This window comes from Ammospiza nelsoni, chromosome 10, assembly GCF_027579445.1.
Source record: "Ammospiza nelsoni isolate bAmmNel1 chromosome 10, bAmmNel1.pri, whole genome shotgun sequence".
NCBI lineage: Eukaryota > Metazoa > Chordata > Aves > Passeriformes > Passerellidae > Ammospiza > Ammospiza nelsoni.
The window spans coordinates 16,826,549-16,843,533 of NC_080642.1; the positions used below are offsets into that span (position 1 = coordinate 16,826,549).

Sequence of the window (16,985 nt, forward strand, 5' to 3'; positions counted from 1 at the left end):
AGCATCAATGTTGTGATATTGCATGTTAATGTTTTCCCATGTGCTTTGCAGGGAGGAACGGGTTCAAGTCCTTTTCCCTGTGAAGTTTACAGAGATGTGTGTGTTGTGATTTGGGACAGGAGGTCTTTGTCCTGTGCGTTGCCTCTGTACTTCTGTTGTACATCAGCTGAAGTTTGCTACTTCTGGTGGCTTTTGGGAGGCTGAATGTTGTGTGAATGACTGTATAATTAGGTGTTGAAGAGTGTCTTTTTAAAAGCTGTGTGGGCAAGAGTGTTTGCCAGAAGAACAGCAGGTGGTGATGGCTGTTTTCAGTAAAAAGTATTAAGAGCATAGTTTCCATTTTAATAGAGTTTTGAAGACACTGTTCAGGAAGAGACTTCTGCTGAAGTCAGATTTCAAAAATATGCCCTTTACCATTGAACATGAGGTAGAGGATTGAAAAATGGAGAATGTGAAAGTTCCAGTAAGAGACAAGAAGACATCACTAAGATGTGCTTAAGGTGAGTTTAATGTTTACATGTTTGTATCTTAGTGGGATTTCATTTACAATCTATAGTAGAATTCTGCTAAGCCTTATCTAATTTCAGTTCCTTCTTAATTTCTACTTAAAGCTTCTTTGTAATTTTGTTAAAATTTCATTAGTAGGATTGTAGTTACATGTGTGAGTGCAATTATTAATGTTTGTTTTCTTTGCATTAATGTGCAGCTGAAAGCAGTAACAAGACTTAATAAACATGGAGTTTAATTCTTTGGAATTTTTTAAATTAAAAGTAGGATTTGAGTTTTGTAGCTGTTTGAAGATGTGTAGGCATGTACTGTCCTTGTACATGAGCTTATTTAAAGGGATTTAGAGTATTCCTCATTTACTGTCATAACAAAGGTGATTGATCCTATGGATCCCTGGTGCAATTCTTGTTCTTTTCCATGTTCACTACCTTTACAGCTTTGGTTTACTCTTTGTGTCACCTGGAATTAATCCAGACAAATTCCCCACTGGCAATTCACAGAATAAATGAATGCCAAGCAGACTAAGTCTGTGATGTTAAACTACTCCTGAATGCAATGTCTTTCCTGTTTTCCAAAGACCAACTTTGCTCTGTTGACCCTGAAGCTTCCAACGCAACACAATTTGTTCCACTTGCTGCTGCTCATTTAGAATCAGCCACTGGTGTCAGATTTACTTTCCCTCACGCAGTGGGAACAGAAACTTTGCACTGAATATGCTGAGTGGCTGAAGTGTTTTTATTCACATGTATTGCAATCAAATTGTGTAGTACCTGATGGGTGGCACTTACATGTATATACATATGGTAATACAGTATTTCATAATGCAGAGTTGGGACAAGCTTGCACAGAGATGGGGTTCCAGTCTTTTCAGAAGTACCAAAAACTGGAACTACTTGTGGCCTCTGCATGTCCAAAACTGGTCAGAACCTCTGTAGCTCAATCCAACCCTGTGGCTCTGCTTTGTTCCTCGGGGTGCGTAGGGGGAGCTGCACTCTGATCCTGAGCTCCCCCTTCCACAGAGCCCTGTAGAGCAAGGGTTGCTTTGACAGCCTAGAACTGGACTAAATAATGTGCACAGCAGGCATCATCTTGTGTGTGTCTGGGACAAAGGCGAATTTCTGTTGAAACTCGCATTTTGATAGCTTGGACAGTAAATGCAATAACGGCTGTGCTCAGTTTGAAGTGTGAGTTTAATGGTTCCCCTGTCCTCTGGAATGTTCATTTGAAAAGACTGTAAAATGCAGAACTTACATATCCAGCTGAAAGCTGGATAAAGGTACAGGACAATAGTTCACCCACTTTTCTGTCCTTTGCTGTGCAGGGAAGTGTTTGTCGATAGTGCCCCCAAACTGCATTTAATATTAATTTAATACCTCACATCAATATCTGCCTGGGTCTGGAGCCAGTCTGACAGTCTGCCTGCTCTCAGCAGCTGCTTGTCCTAAAGCAAGAACCAAATTGCTGCCCAGGAGGGAAAGGCCTGATTCACCTCCCCAGTCCTGGAACTGCTGACCTGGACTAGCTGTAGTCAGGACAAGGAAATTGTCTGGAGAGCTCCTGTTTGCCTGAGTAAAACTGGAGGGAGAAAATGAGGATCCACCAGAAAGTGCAACTTCCAGCCTCTGTTTATGAATAGAGTTCATTTTAGCAGTCCTGGTTTTGGGAGGAAAAATTCACAATAAGAAGTCCCGGAGCCTCAGAGTGATGCTACATTAGAGCCTGGTGGTGCTTTACAATGGCTTTGGAGTTCATGTGCAGATTTTCCTTTGCAAAGTTACCAGAACATGCCCCAAATCCCAGTAATGCCTGAGTTTCCTAGACCTTAAGAGCTACTTCTGCTAATATTTGTTGGCTGTTTGGATCTTGCTTCTTTTGAAATTCTGTTAAAGATGAGGCTAATAATCTCCTGCAGCTTGTCTGTCACAGCATTTGGTATCAACTTAATTATGCAAATCTGCAATTCCAGAATAATGTGGGATCCAGGCCAAGGCTCTTTTAATTAGAAGTTTGGGTGTATTATTCTGTATCTCAGGAAGGCTGTCTTCAGGAAAGGGAGTAATTAGAAGCCTTCACAGTGCGTGGGTCTGTGTTGTTCCTTGAGCTGGAGCTGGCCTGGCTGGCGGGGTCAGCACCTCCTGGGGACTGGCTCTTATTAGCACTCGGCAGGGAGCAGTCACACCCGGGCTGCTGCTGGCCTTCCAAGAATCCTGCTCTGAGTGCCCTTCCACAATGCCAAATGTGAGCTGGTTAAACAAACACTTCGCTGGGCCCTGCAAGTCTTGGGTTTGTTCAGATCTGCCGGTGTTCTTTTGCTGGAAGATTTTTAATTGAGGTGTAATGTATCTAAACATTAAATCTTTCAGAAACAAGTCCCTGGAGCTGGGCACATAAATTCACATGTAGCAAGCTGACCTCCCCCTTGTCCCACTCTGACCTGTGGGAGTGTGACACTGGGGATGTGGCAGAGGGATCCTGGAGATGCCATCTTGGGTCAGTGCTAAATGCTGGCTCTTCAAAGTCAGGACACCACAGGAAAAGCTGAGAGAGTTGGGCTCGTTCAGTCTCAGGAAGGCTGAGAGGGGATCAAATCAATGTCTATAAGGGACTGAAGGGAGGGTGTCAAGAGAATGGACCAGGCTGTGCTCTGTGTGTGAAGCAATAGGACAAGAGGCAATGGCAGAAACTGATGCCCAGGGAGGGAGGTTGGACCAGATGCCCCATGGAGGTCCCTTCCAACCTGGCCCCTCCCCTGATCTTTGTTACAAATACTTGATCCTGCTATAACCTCCAATTGGCTCATTACGTTTAGTGGGTCTTGTTTTGGGTGCACGGAGTGTCTCGGCTTTTTAAAAAAGTATTTTAGACAAACTGAAAACTGAGTTAAAATGGTGCCATCTGCAGGTGCCCTGTAACTGGCTGAGGACACATAACCTGGTGAGTTGAGTATGACAACCAGCCAAGGCCATGCAGTGCCTTTCTGCAGCACATTTGTTAGTACTGGGAAGCTCACCTCTGTGTCTCAGTGCTGCTTTCAGCCTTGCCCTTGTCCCTGCATCACCTGCTGACAGACCCTTGCTGGATCACTACTTTCTGATAGCTGGCTAAAAAGAAGAAATAAGAACAGCTTGGGAAAGAAGGCTACTTAAATAAATGCAGTAGTTAGATGGTGTTTGGTCTTTTGGTCATTGGGTCTTTAGTTCCTCCAATGTGGTGATGGATTGGAGTTACAGGGTTTGAAGCCAGAGACAACCTCTGAAAAGACTTTTGTATTCAAGTAAGGCCTTAATCTTGATTTTTATCTCAGTACTGTGTATGCTGTGTATAACTGTCACCTACAGGTTAATTTAGTAGTTTTGTGCTTGTTATAAGCAGAGCTTGAGATTGGTGTAAAACAAAAAAAGTTTTTAAAAGAAATTAGGAAGCCTGAGTCATGTATTTAATGAGGCCTTCTCCCGAGGTGCTTAGGTAATACATACTCAGTCTCTCTCCAGTTAATTACGTTCCAATAATCTTTGTAAAGTACCTTCCTTACAGATGTTGCTCTGAACTTATTAAATCCTGTGATGCATCATCAGTGTTGGTGGTGTCAGCTGGAGCAAAGAGCTCTTTGCCCTTTGGAACAGTGCAGAGGACTAAACACAACTCAGGAATTGATTATGAAAAGGAATTTTTAATTAAATTAATTAAAAGCCTTTCCACTGTAGAATTTTAGACTTCCAGCAGGCAGTATTCTCTGAGGTTTCATACCATAAAGTGTTTATTAGTTGTTTATGTTTGGACTTTAATTTGTGCAGGGCTTACCAGTGTGTGCATTAGTGCCAGTTCATATTTGTCCTGCTCTTACACACAGCTGGTGTGCCCCACAGCTTCCTCTATGTTCTGCTGTGTTACCAGTCACTGCCAGGTGGGAATGGGGCCCTGATTTTTTTGAGTCCCATATCAGAATTGTTCACCCCTCCTCCCCTCAGCAAAGCCACTTTTCACATACCATTGAACTGCTATTTTTCTGATCTCTTGAAGAGATCTTTCTTGGCGTGTTCAGTAGGTCACTGTGAAAAATGTGCTTTTCCCTTTGGCAGCCAGACTGGGAAGCTGGGGGAAGGGGAGGCAGAGAGGAAGGCAAGGACTCATTCCATTCAGGATCAGAGTGAAATCAGCACTTTGCTTTTCTTAGATGACCCAGCAAAAGCCAGCACTGTTCTGGTGGCAGCCATCCCTGTTCCCCTGAGCCTAGCAGTGGATGAAGCTCTTAGCTCAGCAGCTGCAGCAGGGAGGGCCTTTGCACCCAGGCTTTATCCCAAGGCTTGGGGGCACTACACTGGACACAAAGGGAGGGCATGAGGATACCCTTGTCCGAGGCTGAGGAGCCTGGTTTGGGCCCTTCCCGAAGGATATTGAGTAGTCAGAGCAAGGGGACGAGAACAGGAAGGTTCAGCTGGGTGGTGGGGCTGCCCTCCTCTGAGGAACAGGGTCAAACAAAGGCTGAGCTTCACTCCCATGCTCCTTGCAGGAGGATTGGTGGGTGCTCCTGACCCAGAGCTGCTGGGGAGCTGAGAACCAGCCCTAAAACTGTTCTCCAGACAGCTTCATTTCAGAGCTGAGATTGTTTCCCTGTGTCACCCCTGCAAGCACAGCAGAAACACATGGTGGAGGATTCAGGATTTGGCCCTTTTTGTGAGTAAGGCTCAGGTTTTTGGCTGCTGCAAAAACAGGAGAGATGCTGCATGCCTTCAGCAGCCTCTGTGGGAGGCACCTACCCATCTGGAAAACAGTTTGGCTCCCCCTGGCCACAGCAGGAGCTGGAGAGGGCCGAGGTTTCTGCATCATTCCCTAACCAGCCCTTGCTCTCCATCTGCTCTGCAAGAATTCTCATCTTCTGTCACCTTCACCCCAGAGCTGCAGCTGCCCACCAGATTTTACCCAGCAGGCTGGAGCAGGGCTGGGGCTGAGAGCTGCCAGCAGCAGTGATGGCTCTGCACCAGGAGAGCCTTGCTCCTCCTCAGTGCCCTGAGTGGGAGCAGCTTGCAGGGCAGGACTGGGGGTCCTGCTCCCAGAGAGGGGGCTGTGGGGCTGTAGCAGCCCAAGGATCTTCACCTGGGCTGGGAATGGGGGACCCTGCTCACAGGAGCTGCTTCCAGCAACAACCCAAGGCCTGATGAATTGACTTTCTTCAGGGGTTTTTTGTGTTTCAGTGTTTTCCTGTACAGGCAAATTCCCCTGTTCTTCACAGGCAGGAAGGCAGATGACTGCCTGCCCCTGCCCTGTAGCAAGGAGTTGATGAATCATTTCCTTTTCCATATTTTAGTGAATTGTGTTGTTCAGAGCTCATCTAGAGCATTTTAATGTTTTCAGCACTTGCACTCTTCACTCTCTTCCTGCAATTGTCTGAAGGCTGGATTTTGTTTTTGTCTCCCTCCCAACAGCAGTTACTTGCTTGAAGTGTTGCAGGTGGGTGCAAAAGAATCTTTTTCCTCATTTTCTAGACAGTCTTTTTTAATTTTTATTGTACATAGGTGTCAGTGTAGCTTTTAAAGCATGAATGTGTGTTTCTACCAGTGGGAGAGATCTCCCTAAAGCAAACCAAGGCACTGTTGCTTATACCTTTAGACCTTGGAGATTTTACTTAGTTGAATATAAAGTTAGGGTCATATTAAAAAAAATTAGTTCTGAATTTTCAGAATTTTGAATAACAGACTTATTGATGCTGGGATTTCTTAACAGTGAACCAGTGCTTTGTGTGCTTGGCTGTTTGGAGGGAAGTTGGCACATCAGCAGAGAGAGATGTGCTGCCCTTAATTAGATGGGCCTGCACAGATCACCAGAGGCCCCAGGTTTGATTTAAATACTGGCTACAGTGGGGGCAGCTCTGCACAGGAAGTGGGTTTGGCCTGACCTGTATTGTGCTGCTGCTGGGCTGGCAAATAGGGGGATGAAAGGACAGTGTGATTTATTGTTCACACTAGAAGAGAGCTGGAAAGCAGTGTATTTTCAGCAATCCTATTGTAGCTTATGCAGTAAGCTAATTACCAATATGTAAACCCGAGGAGCAAGAAAAAAAACCCCTTGGACTTGGATTAAGGCTGCTGATTACATGGGTATCTCAGGGAAAAAAAACACTAAAGGGGGAAAAAGAAGCAAAGAGGGCACTGAGAATGGGAAGCCTGGTGCCCAGCTTTTATGGGCTATGTACAGTAACCCAGGACCTGGTTTCCAGTTAGGCAGGAAGTTACCTGTGTTGTGAAGGTTGTAACTGGGAATCAAGGCTTTTTCCCAAAGCTCCTCTTTCCTGATTTATATCTGCCCTTATTGTTATCTGTTATGTTCACACGGTTGGGTTTTTTCTTTTGTTATTTTGTTTTCCTTCCTTGTTTTCAAAGAACAGCTTATCTGTGTGCCCCAGAAGGGTGGGACTCAGAGATCACAGGCTTTTTACAATGAGCCAGAGCCAGCTTGCCGACTACAAGGAAATTTGCTGAGCGTTTCAGCCATGAGTGCCACATGGGCTTTGCAAAAGGCAGTGATTGCCGCGGTGGGACTGGGCTGGGTCCGGAGCGGCCACTTCCACTGCCGGGAGACAAGTGAGCATCACCTCACCCTGGGAAATCGCTGCTGGAGACTCTGCTGTCCAGTGTTGTGAACGGTAGGAGGATGCAGTGCTGCTCCTGGACACTTGGGTGGCAGGTACTCAGTGCCCAGAGCTAGGAGTGAGCCTTGAGCCGAGCTCCGCTGGGATGTGACCTGGGACCGCTCGCTTAAAGCCTTGTCACCCTGCACCTGGCCCCTCTGGGGCACACTGTGCTCACCCACGTGTTTCATCTGGTTACTGCAAAGCCTGTGGGAGTCCAGGCTCATTCTCTCCAAGGCTCAGAGTACACCCTTGTGCTCCCGAGGCAGAGTAAAAGGAAGGCACCAATTTGTCTGGTTTGATTTTTTGCCCGGAGTGTTTGCAATGGATGATGGAGCAGAGTCTCTGATGACCGTGCATCTCCTCACCCATTTGGGACGTTCAATCCCTCTGCAGCAAACTCTGGATAGGCTTCTGGAGTGGCTCTGCCTGGACATTCGCCTTTTCCTGGTGTCAGAGCGAGTTCCTCCGCTGAGATACTACGAGAGATATCGCAGGAGGAGCTGCAGCTTTCCTGGGATCTCCATCCTCCTTTTCCTGCACGAGGACTTGGGAGAAGAGCGGATCTTCCAGGTGCACGAGCAGTTCCAGCGCCCTCCCTGGCGCTGCCAGCGTGCCCAGTTTGCCAGTTCCCGCTGTGCCCCGTCCCAGCAGGAATTCTACGGGCTGGAGGAGCAGCTGCCCGTGTGGGGCATCAGGCGGGTGCGCCGCGGCCCCGAGATCCTGCGCGTCACCCTGCACTGCAGCTTCGACAACTTCGAGGACGCGGTGAGGCTGTACGAGCTGATCCTGCGGAGGGAAGGCAGCGTGCAGAAGGGCACCCTGTGTGTGTTTGTGCTGCACTCCGGCCCACACGCGGCCGTGCAGCTGTGCCTGAAGCAGCTGCCCATCGGGGTGACGGCCGAGCCCCCCGAGTCGGCAGCCCTGCAGTTCAAGGTGCAGGAGATCGGGCAGCTGGTGCCCCTCCTGCCCAACCCCTGCGTGCCCATCAGCAGCACCAGGTGGCAAACGCAGGACTATGAAGGAAACACAATTCTGCTCAAGGTATGTGTCTGTGGGGCTCTTTTATCCACTTGTTTACAAGGGAAGCAGGACTGGTTCAAAATGGAAATAACGATTTTGTTTGTTCATGTTCATTTTGTTTTGGATTTGTGAATGCAGTAATCGGTGTCTGCCGGTGCTGCGATGCTGTTGATAAATATAAGCACTGATCCTTGCAATGTTTTTATACAGTTAAATTAACATCATTACTGCTTCCCTGAAATGCAGATTATTGATGTTTTCTAGGGCACACTAGCTTAACATCTTCCCTCCTCTGCCTCAAAAAATGATTGTAGCAACCTAATCTTTTTCTGATAAGTCATTGCTGTATAAATGTTTTTCAAAGTAGATTTTTGGCATCCAAAACCAGAAGTTTTGTAAGTGTAATGTTGATAGAGCACTGCCTGCAATTAAGGTTGTGAGCTCACAAGTGAGTTGCAGTCGGGCAAAAGTGGCAAGGAGATGTGTTCTAGGAAATCTCTGCCTTTCTTTTGAAGTGTGCAGTCCAGAGGTTATATGAATACAAATTAAAAAAAAAAAAAAAAGAAAAGAAAGAAAAAGACAGAGTCTGTGCTGAGATCATATGTAGTGAGGATTACATATGTGAGTAGAATGGAAGTTTGGATTTCTTTCCATTCTAATAACCCCTCCCACCTCTGGTTATTTTTCTTGTAATTTGGATTTTAAATTGTTTGACCTTTTTCCTCCCAGAAGTTCTCTGCTAAAGTTAATTACTTGGTTCAGCCTATTTTTGTGCTGCTCTGAACACTAATCTTAGGGCAGCCCTTGCTGCCTCATTCAATATCAATTTATAAAGTGGTTTTCACCCTCTTGGAGTGGTCAAGGCCCTGGGTATCTTCATATAGCTTTGAAGTTGGTCCTACCTGGAGCAGGGAACTGGGCCAGGTGACCTCCAGAGGTCCCTTCCTAAATTACTTTGTGGCTCTTCCTGCTATAGATACAAGATCTTTGAGCTGACAGATGTACACGAATTCACTGGCAGGAAATTTGGGAGCTTTTTTGGGGCTGTGACCATGCTGTACTGTGCTCCTTGCAAAGGAAGGTGTAATCCACTTGAACTCGAGGATGTATCTTGTGTCCAAGCTCCAGACAGCAGGCTGACAGCCCAGTGCTTTACTCTGCAACTCTTCAGCCCATACTGTAAATCTTTCTTTTGAGCATCTGCATTTACCCCCTGGCCTGACCTCCTGCCATACCCCAAACTAAATCCCAGGCTCTGCTCACAGACTCCACATGGAGTTGTCACTCCCCCTGAAGCCCCTTGTTGTAACTGGCGGTGGCTGTCCTTTCCCAGTGTTTATCGAGGTTTCCCTGGAGTGCATGTGGATTTTTTGTACCCACAGCCTCCTTCGGCAGGGAGTTCCCCCGGTGACTGACTCAGGCTGCAGGTGACCCCAGCACAGCGAGGCTGGAAGAGAGCATCATCATTAGTTAAGGTAGAAATGTGTGATAACCGGCTTCTCTTTCATTTTCAACAGGTTCAAAGCAGCTCCAGGACCCTCGAGACAAACACCGGGCTTTCCCAGCAGCATGGTAACACAGGCAGTGGAAGAATCCCGCGGGACAGTGTGCCAGCCCCTCTCGCTGTAAAACAGGGCGATCGTGGGCGGAGGAGCCGGGAGGTCACAGCTCCGAAGGGTAAAACCGAATGTGCCCCAGGTGAAGCATCCCTGGGCTCCGAGCGGGCGGGCAGTGCCCTCCAGAGGCCCCTGCGCTCTGCCCCCGGTGTGGCCGCCCCGCAGCAGGGCTGGGCAGCGCTGTGGCTGCGCGGGCGGGCGGGCCGGGCGCCGCGGGGAGCCGAGACCGACGTGGACACCGGGCTGGCCGTGCCGAGCCCTGAGAGCGGCCGCTGCCCGCTGAGCCTGTTCCCCGGGGCCCTGCGGAGCAGCCTCCGGCCGCTGACAGACCCGGGAGCCGGCACCGGCAATGCCCTGCCCGGCCCGGCCCTGCGAGCCCCGGCCCGGAGCGACGGGACCGCGCACGGAGCCCCGGCCCGGCCGGACAGAGCCCCGAGCTGCAGGGACAGAGCCCCGCACGGAGCCCCGGCCCGGCCGGACAGAGCCCCGAGCTGCAAGGACAGAGCCCCGCACGGAGCCCCGGCCCGGCCGGACAGAGCCCCGAGCTGCAGGGACAGAGCCCCGCACGGAGCCCCGGCCCGGAGCGACGGGACCGCGCACGGAGCCCCGAGCTGCAGGGACAGAGCCGCGCACGGAGCCCCGGCCCGGCCGGACAGAGCCCCGCACGGAGCCCCGGCCCGGCCGGACAGAGCCCCGGGCTGCAGGGACAGAGCCGCGCACGGAGCCCCGGGCTGCCCCCCGCCAGCACCGGCACCGCCAGCAGCGGACGAGGAGCAGGAATTCTATATATGACCGAAACGAAACGCGCCTGATGGACTCGTGCTTGGCAAAGGACAGCGGAGCGCTTTGGGAAGTGCTGTGACTGCTGCTGCTCTGTCGCTGTGACATCCCACTAGGGGTCACTGAGGCAGACACTGAATTTCCATGGAGAGATGCTAAGGAGGCTGCAGGAAAAAATAACACTGTATTTACAGAAAGCTGATGTTTTGGTTTGGTTTTTTAATGCGCAATAGGTGAGGGGTATGTTGTGCAATGAATAGGAATAAGCCATGTGACTCCTACAGCTGTTCTAAGATGCTAAAAATTAGTGATGTCTTCAGATGGGTTTTGAAGGTGCAGCTTGGCTGAGCTGCCCAAGCAGCTGGATGTCCTCAGCTGTGGGAACTCACAATCCCTTGCTAGGACAAACTGGAACAAGGTCGTGGCATGGTCACAGGTGGTCATGCTGGTTTTCCTTTGTTGGTATTTAAAATCTATGCGTGTTGTCAGTTTTATGCAAGATTTGAAACATAAGAATATTCTTTGAAATATTTCTATTGAGACCTTTTTCCCAGCTCAGCACAGTACATGCAAAAACCACACACTTGAAGAGAAGTGCCAGTAAAACCTGCTGCTGCCTATTCATTTGACACTTAAAATAAACACAGCAACAGGCCAGGCTTTGTTAAACCAGTGTGCAATTAGCAGGCAATCTTAGCTGGTTTTTAATTAACAGAAGACAAGAGAAGTTGAGAGTCTTGGAGGGAATTGCTAAATCCTCAAGAGTAAAAAGGATGGGAGAAATGAAGTCATGATTCAGCATCAACAGATGCTGAAATAACTCCCATCTTGATCAGTTTGCTTTCTCAAGTAGGATTAAATAAATCTCAGCGGGAAAGAGATGGGAAGAATATGAAGGAGGAATGAAATTATTCAAAGAAGAGCCCCACCTGGGGATACTTACCTTCCAAACAGTACCACAAAAAGGTATTTTCTCCCTTAAATATATCTGAATTCTGGAGGGGATATAGGGAAGTCCCTGCTCTGGGCCCTTCTAGCTGGTTCTGCCCTGCCAAGTAATGCTCATGAACCCTTCAATTTGAGGACCAAAACCTACAGAACAGGACATTTCATTCACTGGACACTTACAAACATCCCCCAGGTTTTCACAATTATGGATGGGATAATCATGAACTGGGAATCAAGGCAGAAGTGGGATTCCTGGGAGAAACAGCTTTAAAGAGAGATTTCATGGCCTTCTCTCTATTCTCCCATGCCAAGGTACTTGAGTGTGACTATTTAGCATAATCTTATTTTACGTAAAAGAAAGAGGCAGAAGGTCAGTATCTAGCCTGGGGGAAATTCTTCATCATTGGGAAAAAAAATGGGACAAGTTTCACCTTGCCTGTAAGAGATCATGGAAAAGGGCCTTGAATCAAAGGAAAATGGCTCTGAAAATACTGCTTCTAACAGTGAGCATGTAAAATCTGTGTATTTTAAGCACAGGATATATCCAGTACAAATTCAGTGTTACACAGGCAGGTGTGCAGGGTGTGTTGGGTCAGAGGGCACATTTCTCCATGGACAGACTCAGTAGTGGAAGGCAAAGGTTCCCATTTTCCAGAGTGTTCATATCTCTGCAACCTCTATTTTATACTTCCTTGCACACTGTGCCATTTCTTCCAGGATTTAAAAAAAAGTCTAACAAGGAGCACGGCTTGGTAGGGTGTGCTGGAGATCAGTGTCCCAAGCACCCTGAGAGAGAGGAGCTTCCTGATAAGGAGGCAGGGAGAATGGGTGCCTGAGGTGTGTGGGGCTGGCAGCGAGCTCAGCCAGGGCTGCCCATCCCCTGTGCTGTCCCAGCAAAGCACACAGGGGAAAACAGCCTTGGTGGGAAACTGAGGAGGGAGTTGGACAAGTTATGCTGAGAGGATCATGTATCACAATGTAGGGGGATAGAAAATAAGAAATAAAGGTGGTATAGAATGTAATCTTACCCCCTAAAGAGTTGCAGCTGAGCCAGTTATTAAGGATTGGAGCAGGCCTGATGTTAACAGGCCACAGCTGTAGCCAATAAAGAAGAGTGTTATAAAAGAGTGGATTGGTTGGTTGTGAGGAACTGGAGTCAGTGCCTGGAGGAGCTGCCTGCAGAAAACATCAAGGAGGTATGAAACTCTAGCAATATGGAGCCCTTGCAATGTAATGGCAATAGAGCTCTTGCAGTATAATGACAACATCACAACACTGGATGAAGGGAAATGCAGTGGGATTTTTACCTTTGGTGTGTTGAGCTTGGTATAAGGGACTCGGGTGGGAATGGCTGTGACCTAGCTGTCACCATTGGGGTCGTGGTGCTGTGGCTGCTGAGCTGCTGATTCCTTTGATGGACAGCAAGGTGGGCAGCATTGATTAACACCCTGTAACTGAGATTCTAATTTTGAGGTGTGTGCTTTTTGGGGGACAGTGGGATCCTGCTTTGTTCCAGGCAGTGCCATACCAGGAGTGGGGATGTGGGGACTCCTGTGAGCCACGGGTGACCCCAGAGGGGGCACAGATGCTGCCATGTACCCACAGGGGATGGTGATGAACAGGCCCATCCGAACTGAAAGGCTTTTCTCCTGGGTCCCTGGCACAGTCTGGGTGATGGAGGGAGGAAACCTGTCCTTGCAGGAGCAGGGTGTGTGCTGAGAGAGCGAGCCGTGACACTGGGCTCACAAGATGCAGGAGAACTTGCTCTGGGTCACTTTAATACAACCTGAAGAGGTGAGTGCTGTTGCTTTTTTTTGTTTAGCCCCTGGAAGCAGTAATTTTGTCTTTTGTCTCCTCTGGGGGAAGCACAGTGGTGTTTCTGAGGGATGAGGTGCCCGGGAGCAGCAGAAGCACTCCCTGGTGCCTGGATACCAGCACCAAGGCAGGGAGGCTCCCTTGCTCCCCACTCCTGCCATGGTGTGGGCAGGAGCCAGGAAACCCCTGCCGTGGTCAGTGAGGGCACAGGCTCGGCCTCTCGGGCTAAAGAGAACCTGGCAGCCTTGATTCTTTGGGGAAGCACATGCTGAAAGTCCTTTTCCCTGAATTCTGGGCCAAATTCAGCTTTCACGAATGCCTCGGTAAATCCTGAGGCAGTTCTGTGAGCACAGCCGAACTCCCAGATTGACACTGTGGGGCTGGGCTGGGCCTTCCCTTCTCTCCACCCGTGTTGGTGCCTTCCCTTCTCTTCTCTGCACCCAGTACAAACAAAGCCTCGCAGCTGCTTGGTAGGGGACAACAGATGTTTCAGAAATCTCATGTTTGTGACGGGAACACAAACCAGAATTTCTCTTTTGCTGAAGGCGAGTGTGGCAGCTCCAGCCCCTGCCTGGGCTGTGTGTAATTGGTGCCCACCTGTGTCACCTGTGCAGGGCTGGGGCAGTGATGGTCACCTCCTCTGCTGTCACCTCTTGTTTCTTGCAGATTTCCAGATTATTGCTGTTATTGTTACTTTGTGTTATTGCTGTTATTATTGCTGTTATTGCGGTTATGTCTGTCGGGTTTCCGTTGTCCCGAGTGTCGCGGTGCGGGGCCGGTCGGGCTGTCCCTGTCACTGCAGCTCCGCCTGCTGCCCGCACACGGCATCCTTCCCCCGCCGTGTCCGTCACTCGGGATGAGATCATTCATCATTTATTAGATGCTCAAAATTTACCGGAGAATTGCTCTTGGAAAGGGACAGCGAACATAAAAGATTTTGCTAAAATTTCTATGACAAAACATGAAGTTAAACAAAACTCATTTTTTGTCTATCTTATAACAAGTACCAATGGCACAAACAGAAGATGTCATTATAGAACCGATCCTATTCTTGATAAACAATGCACTATTTTACATAATGTGTCTAAGCAGACATTCAAAAGGGACAAGCAGTAGCTTTTAGCCCCTATCAGTTTTTTTTATTTTTCAGAAATTTTTGGCATAAGTCACATTTTTTTAGTCTTTTCATTGGATTGTTTTACAGGCTGGCATAATCAGAATAATTTAGCCTTTTTAACTCTATAGCAATTAACTGCTAAAACTCAGTTAATCTTTTTATTTGAAAAAGTTTTGGTCATCATTCATCACCCACACACATGGATATAATCTGATTAATCACATTAAAGATCAGAATATTTGGTCATCAGAGAAGATGTTATTTAAAGGACCAGAATAGGAACATTAAGTGTCAGAAAGGCATTTCTCTGCACTGCTATGTACAGCAGCAGCTCTCCCAGCCCAGCTGTGCTCCTGCATGTCTGAGCTCCTCATGGAGCTTTACTCCCTGTCCCCACCCTCCCAGCAACCTGGGCTTTTAATCCTCCCTTTCAGTAACACAAAATTAACCTGATAGATTAGGAAGCAATAGAGGTACTAATAACAAAGAAAGCCCATTTCTCTCTCATTCATTAATGTTCTCTGACAGCAGAGTAGTCAGTTAGGGAGATCTGTCATGTAAGTGACAGGGAAAATAGAGTTCTTCTTAATGTGTTTTATTGTTTTTTGGCAGCCTCAGCCAGTGATGCTGTGCAATGTCAGGTGCAGTGGTTACTGTGCATCTGCTGTGTGTGAGAATAGTTGATACAGTACTGACAAGCTTGCTACAAAGATGTTTTACTAAAAAGTGCTACGAGTTCTTCCTTTTCACCAATAGTTGAGCACTGAATGATCACTCTAGTTCAGATGTGATGGAGCAGGGCAGGGATGAGGTGAGGAGTGGGGCCTTTGCTTTGGCAGAGCAGGAGCAGATACGGAGCATTCCAGGTCATGTCTGTCACTCTGTGCCTTGTTTGCAAAGTGGATTATGAAGCTCAAAGGCCCTGAGGCTTTGCTTTTCTCTAATCAGGAACAGGAAACTTCCGTGGCAGCCCAAGGGATGCCAAAGGAGAGGTCTGGGCTGTGAGAGGGACACAGAGGGCCTGGGGTCTCCCTGTGGTGCCCTGTCTGTGTGGCACACATCCTTCTCTTCCCTCCCATCACTCATGTAGGCTGGCAGTCAGGAGGATTCTCTGCAGCCCCTTCTGCCCATGGTGCTGCTGCCACTGCAGCCTGGAGCTCCTGCCCATCCTTCCTGGCACTCCTGCACTCAAACTCAGCCTTGCAGCAGCTCTGTGGGCCTGTGTGCTGAAGATGTAAGGTCTTGCTGCTGAATTTTGCTGAGTGAGCCTCCAGATATCAGTCCTGCCATTCTGACAGATAGGCTGGGGTGGGACATGCAGGAGTGGAGCACACACAGGTTAGGGCAGGGGGCTCAGCTGGGATGGAGCTGCCCAGCCTGGGCATATTCCTGTTGGAGCTCTGCCTTGTCCCCTTCTCAGGACTGTGTTTTCCTGTTTTCCAGCACCTTTCTTTTGTCCTCAGGGAAATGAAAACTCATTTTTCCTTGTCTTCTGGGCCCTGCTATGGTAAGTGTGAAGGCACATCCCTGTCCCAGGGATGGACACCAGGGAACATGGAGGAGGCCTTGGCAGCAGGAGCTTCCTGAGGATGGGATGGGATGCCATTGCCTGAGTGCCCCCTGGGCCTTGGGAAGGAGCCTGGGGGTGACATGCTTCCCCCTGGCCCTGTGCCTGCTGCTGGGGCTGTGTCCCACCCTGCAGGGCTCGGGGGCTGGAGCTGCTCTGTGACCCCTGCACACGGAGGGAAACCGAAGGTGAGAGAACAAAAATGCCTTTTGAAGAGCTGCCTGCCACTGCAGCGTGTTCCTCAGGGTGAGCACTCTGTCAGGCCCCTCTCCTGGCACAGGAGCTGTGCCTGCAGCCTGGGCTTCAGCAGCCAGCTGTGTCCTGAACTGTGCCCTTCTCAGTGTCAGCTGCTCCCCACCAACTCTATTTCCAGCAAAAGTTGCTCATTTGCAATGCAATATCCTAAATTAAACACCCCAAACACTTGGTACCTCACTGAAGTGTCAGAAGTGTTCCCTATCCCCAAACCCTAACAGCAGAAATACAGAATACAAAACACAGCAGGTGTTACAGTAAGAGCTTCTTTCCTGTTCCCATGTGTTTGTCTTCTTTAGGTGCAGGGGATGCACCTGATCAACCTGTACTAAAAATTCAATTATCCTATTTTTAAAAGAGAAACAGGGATCACAGCCAGGTTTGGGAGGGTATCTGGGGTAAGAATCAGTGTCCCAGGGAACATTCAGGATGGATCTGTGTCCCAGGCACTGCCAGGGGACAGTTTCATCTTCCATGGAATTTCTCAGCCTCCCATTTCAGCAGGCTCCTCCCGACAGCACAACTGCATTGCAGTTTGCTGTACTGTGCTTCTAATGTTTAATTCTTATTATTTCAGAGAGGTTTTGAGAGGTTTTCATCTCCCATTGAGCACTTGTATTAATATTCCAGCTCAGGATCCCAGTTTTGCTGCTGATTACAGGCAGGGACAGACACAATTCCTATTAGGGTGAATTTATATTCTTTAAGAGTCCCAAAAGCTTTCTTCTCCCC

At 48.6% G+C, this 16,985-nt stretch overlaps 1 protein-coding gene across 1 annotated transcript; it reads left to right on the forward strand.

The window, feature by feature from the left end:
- Positions 1-5,901: 5,901 nt before the first annotated feature.
- FAM124B (family with sequence similarity 124 member B) lies at positions 5,902-12,887 on the forward strand. The gene is made up of 3 exons (XM_059479297.1): positions 5,902-5,955; positions 6,890-8,176; positions 9,673-12,887. Exons 2-3 carry the CDS (start codon positions 7,457-7,459, stop codon positions 10,561-10,563), a joined length of 1,611 nt encoding a protein of 536 aa, XP_059335280.1. The 5' UTR covers positions 5,902-5,955; positions 6,890-7,456; the 3' UTR covers positions 10,564-12,887.
- The last annotated feature ends 4,098 nt before the right edge of the window (positions 12,888-16,985 follow it).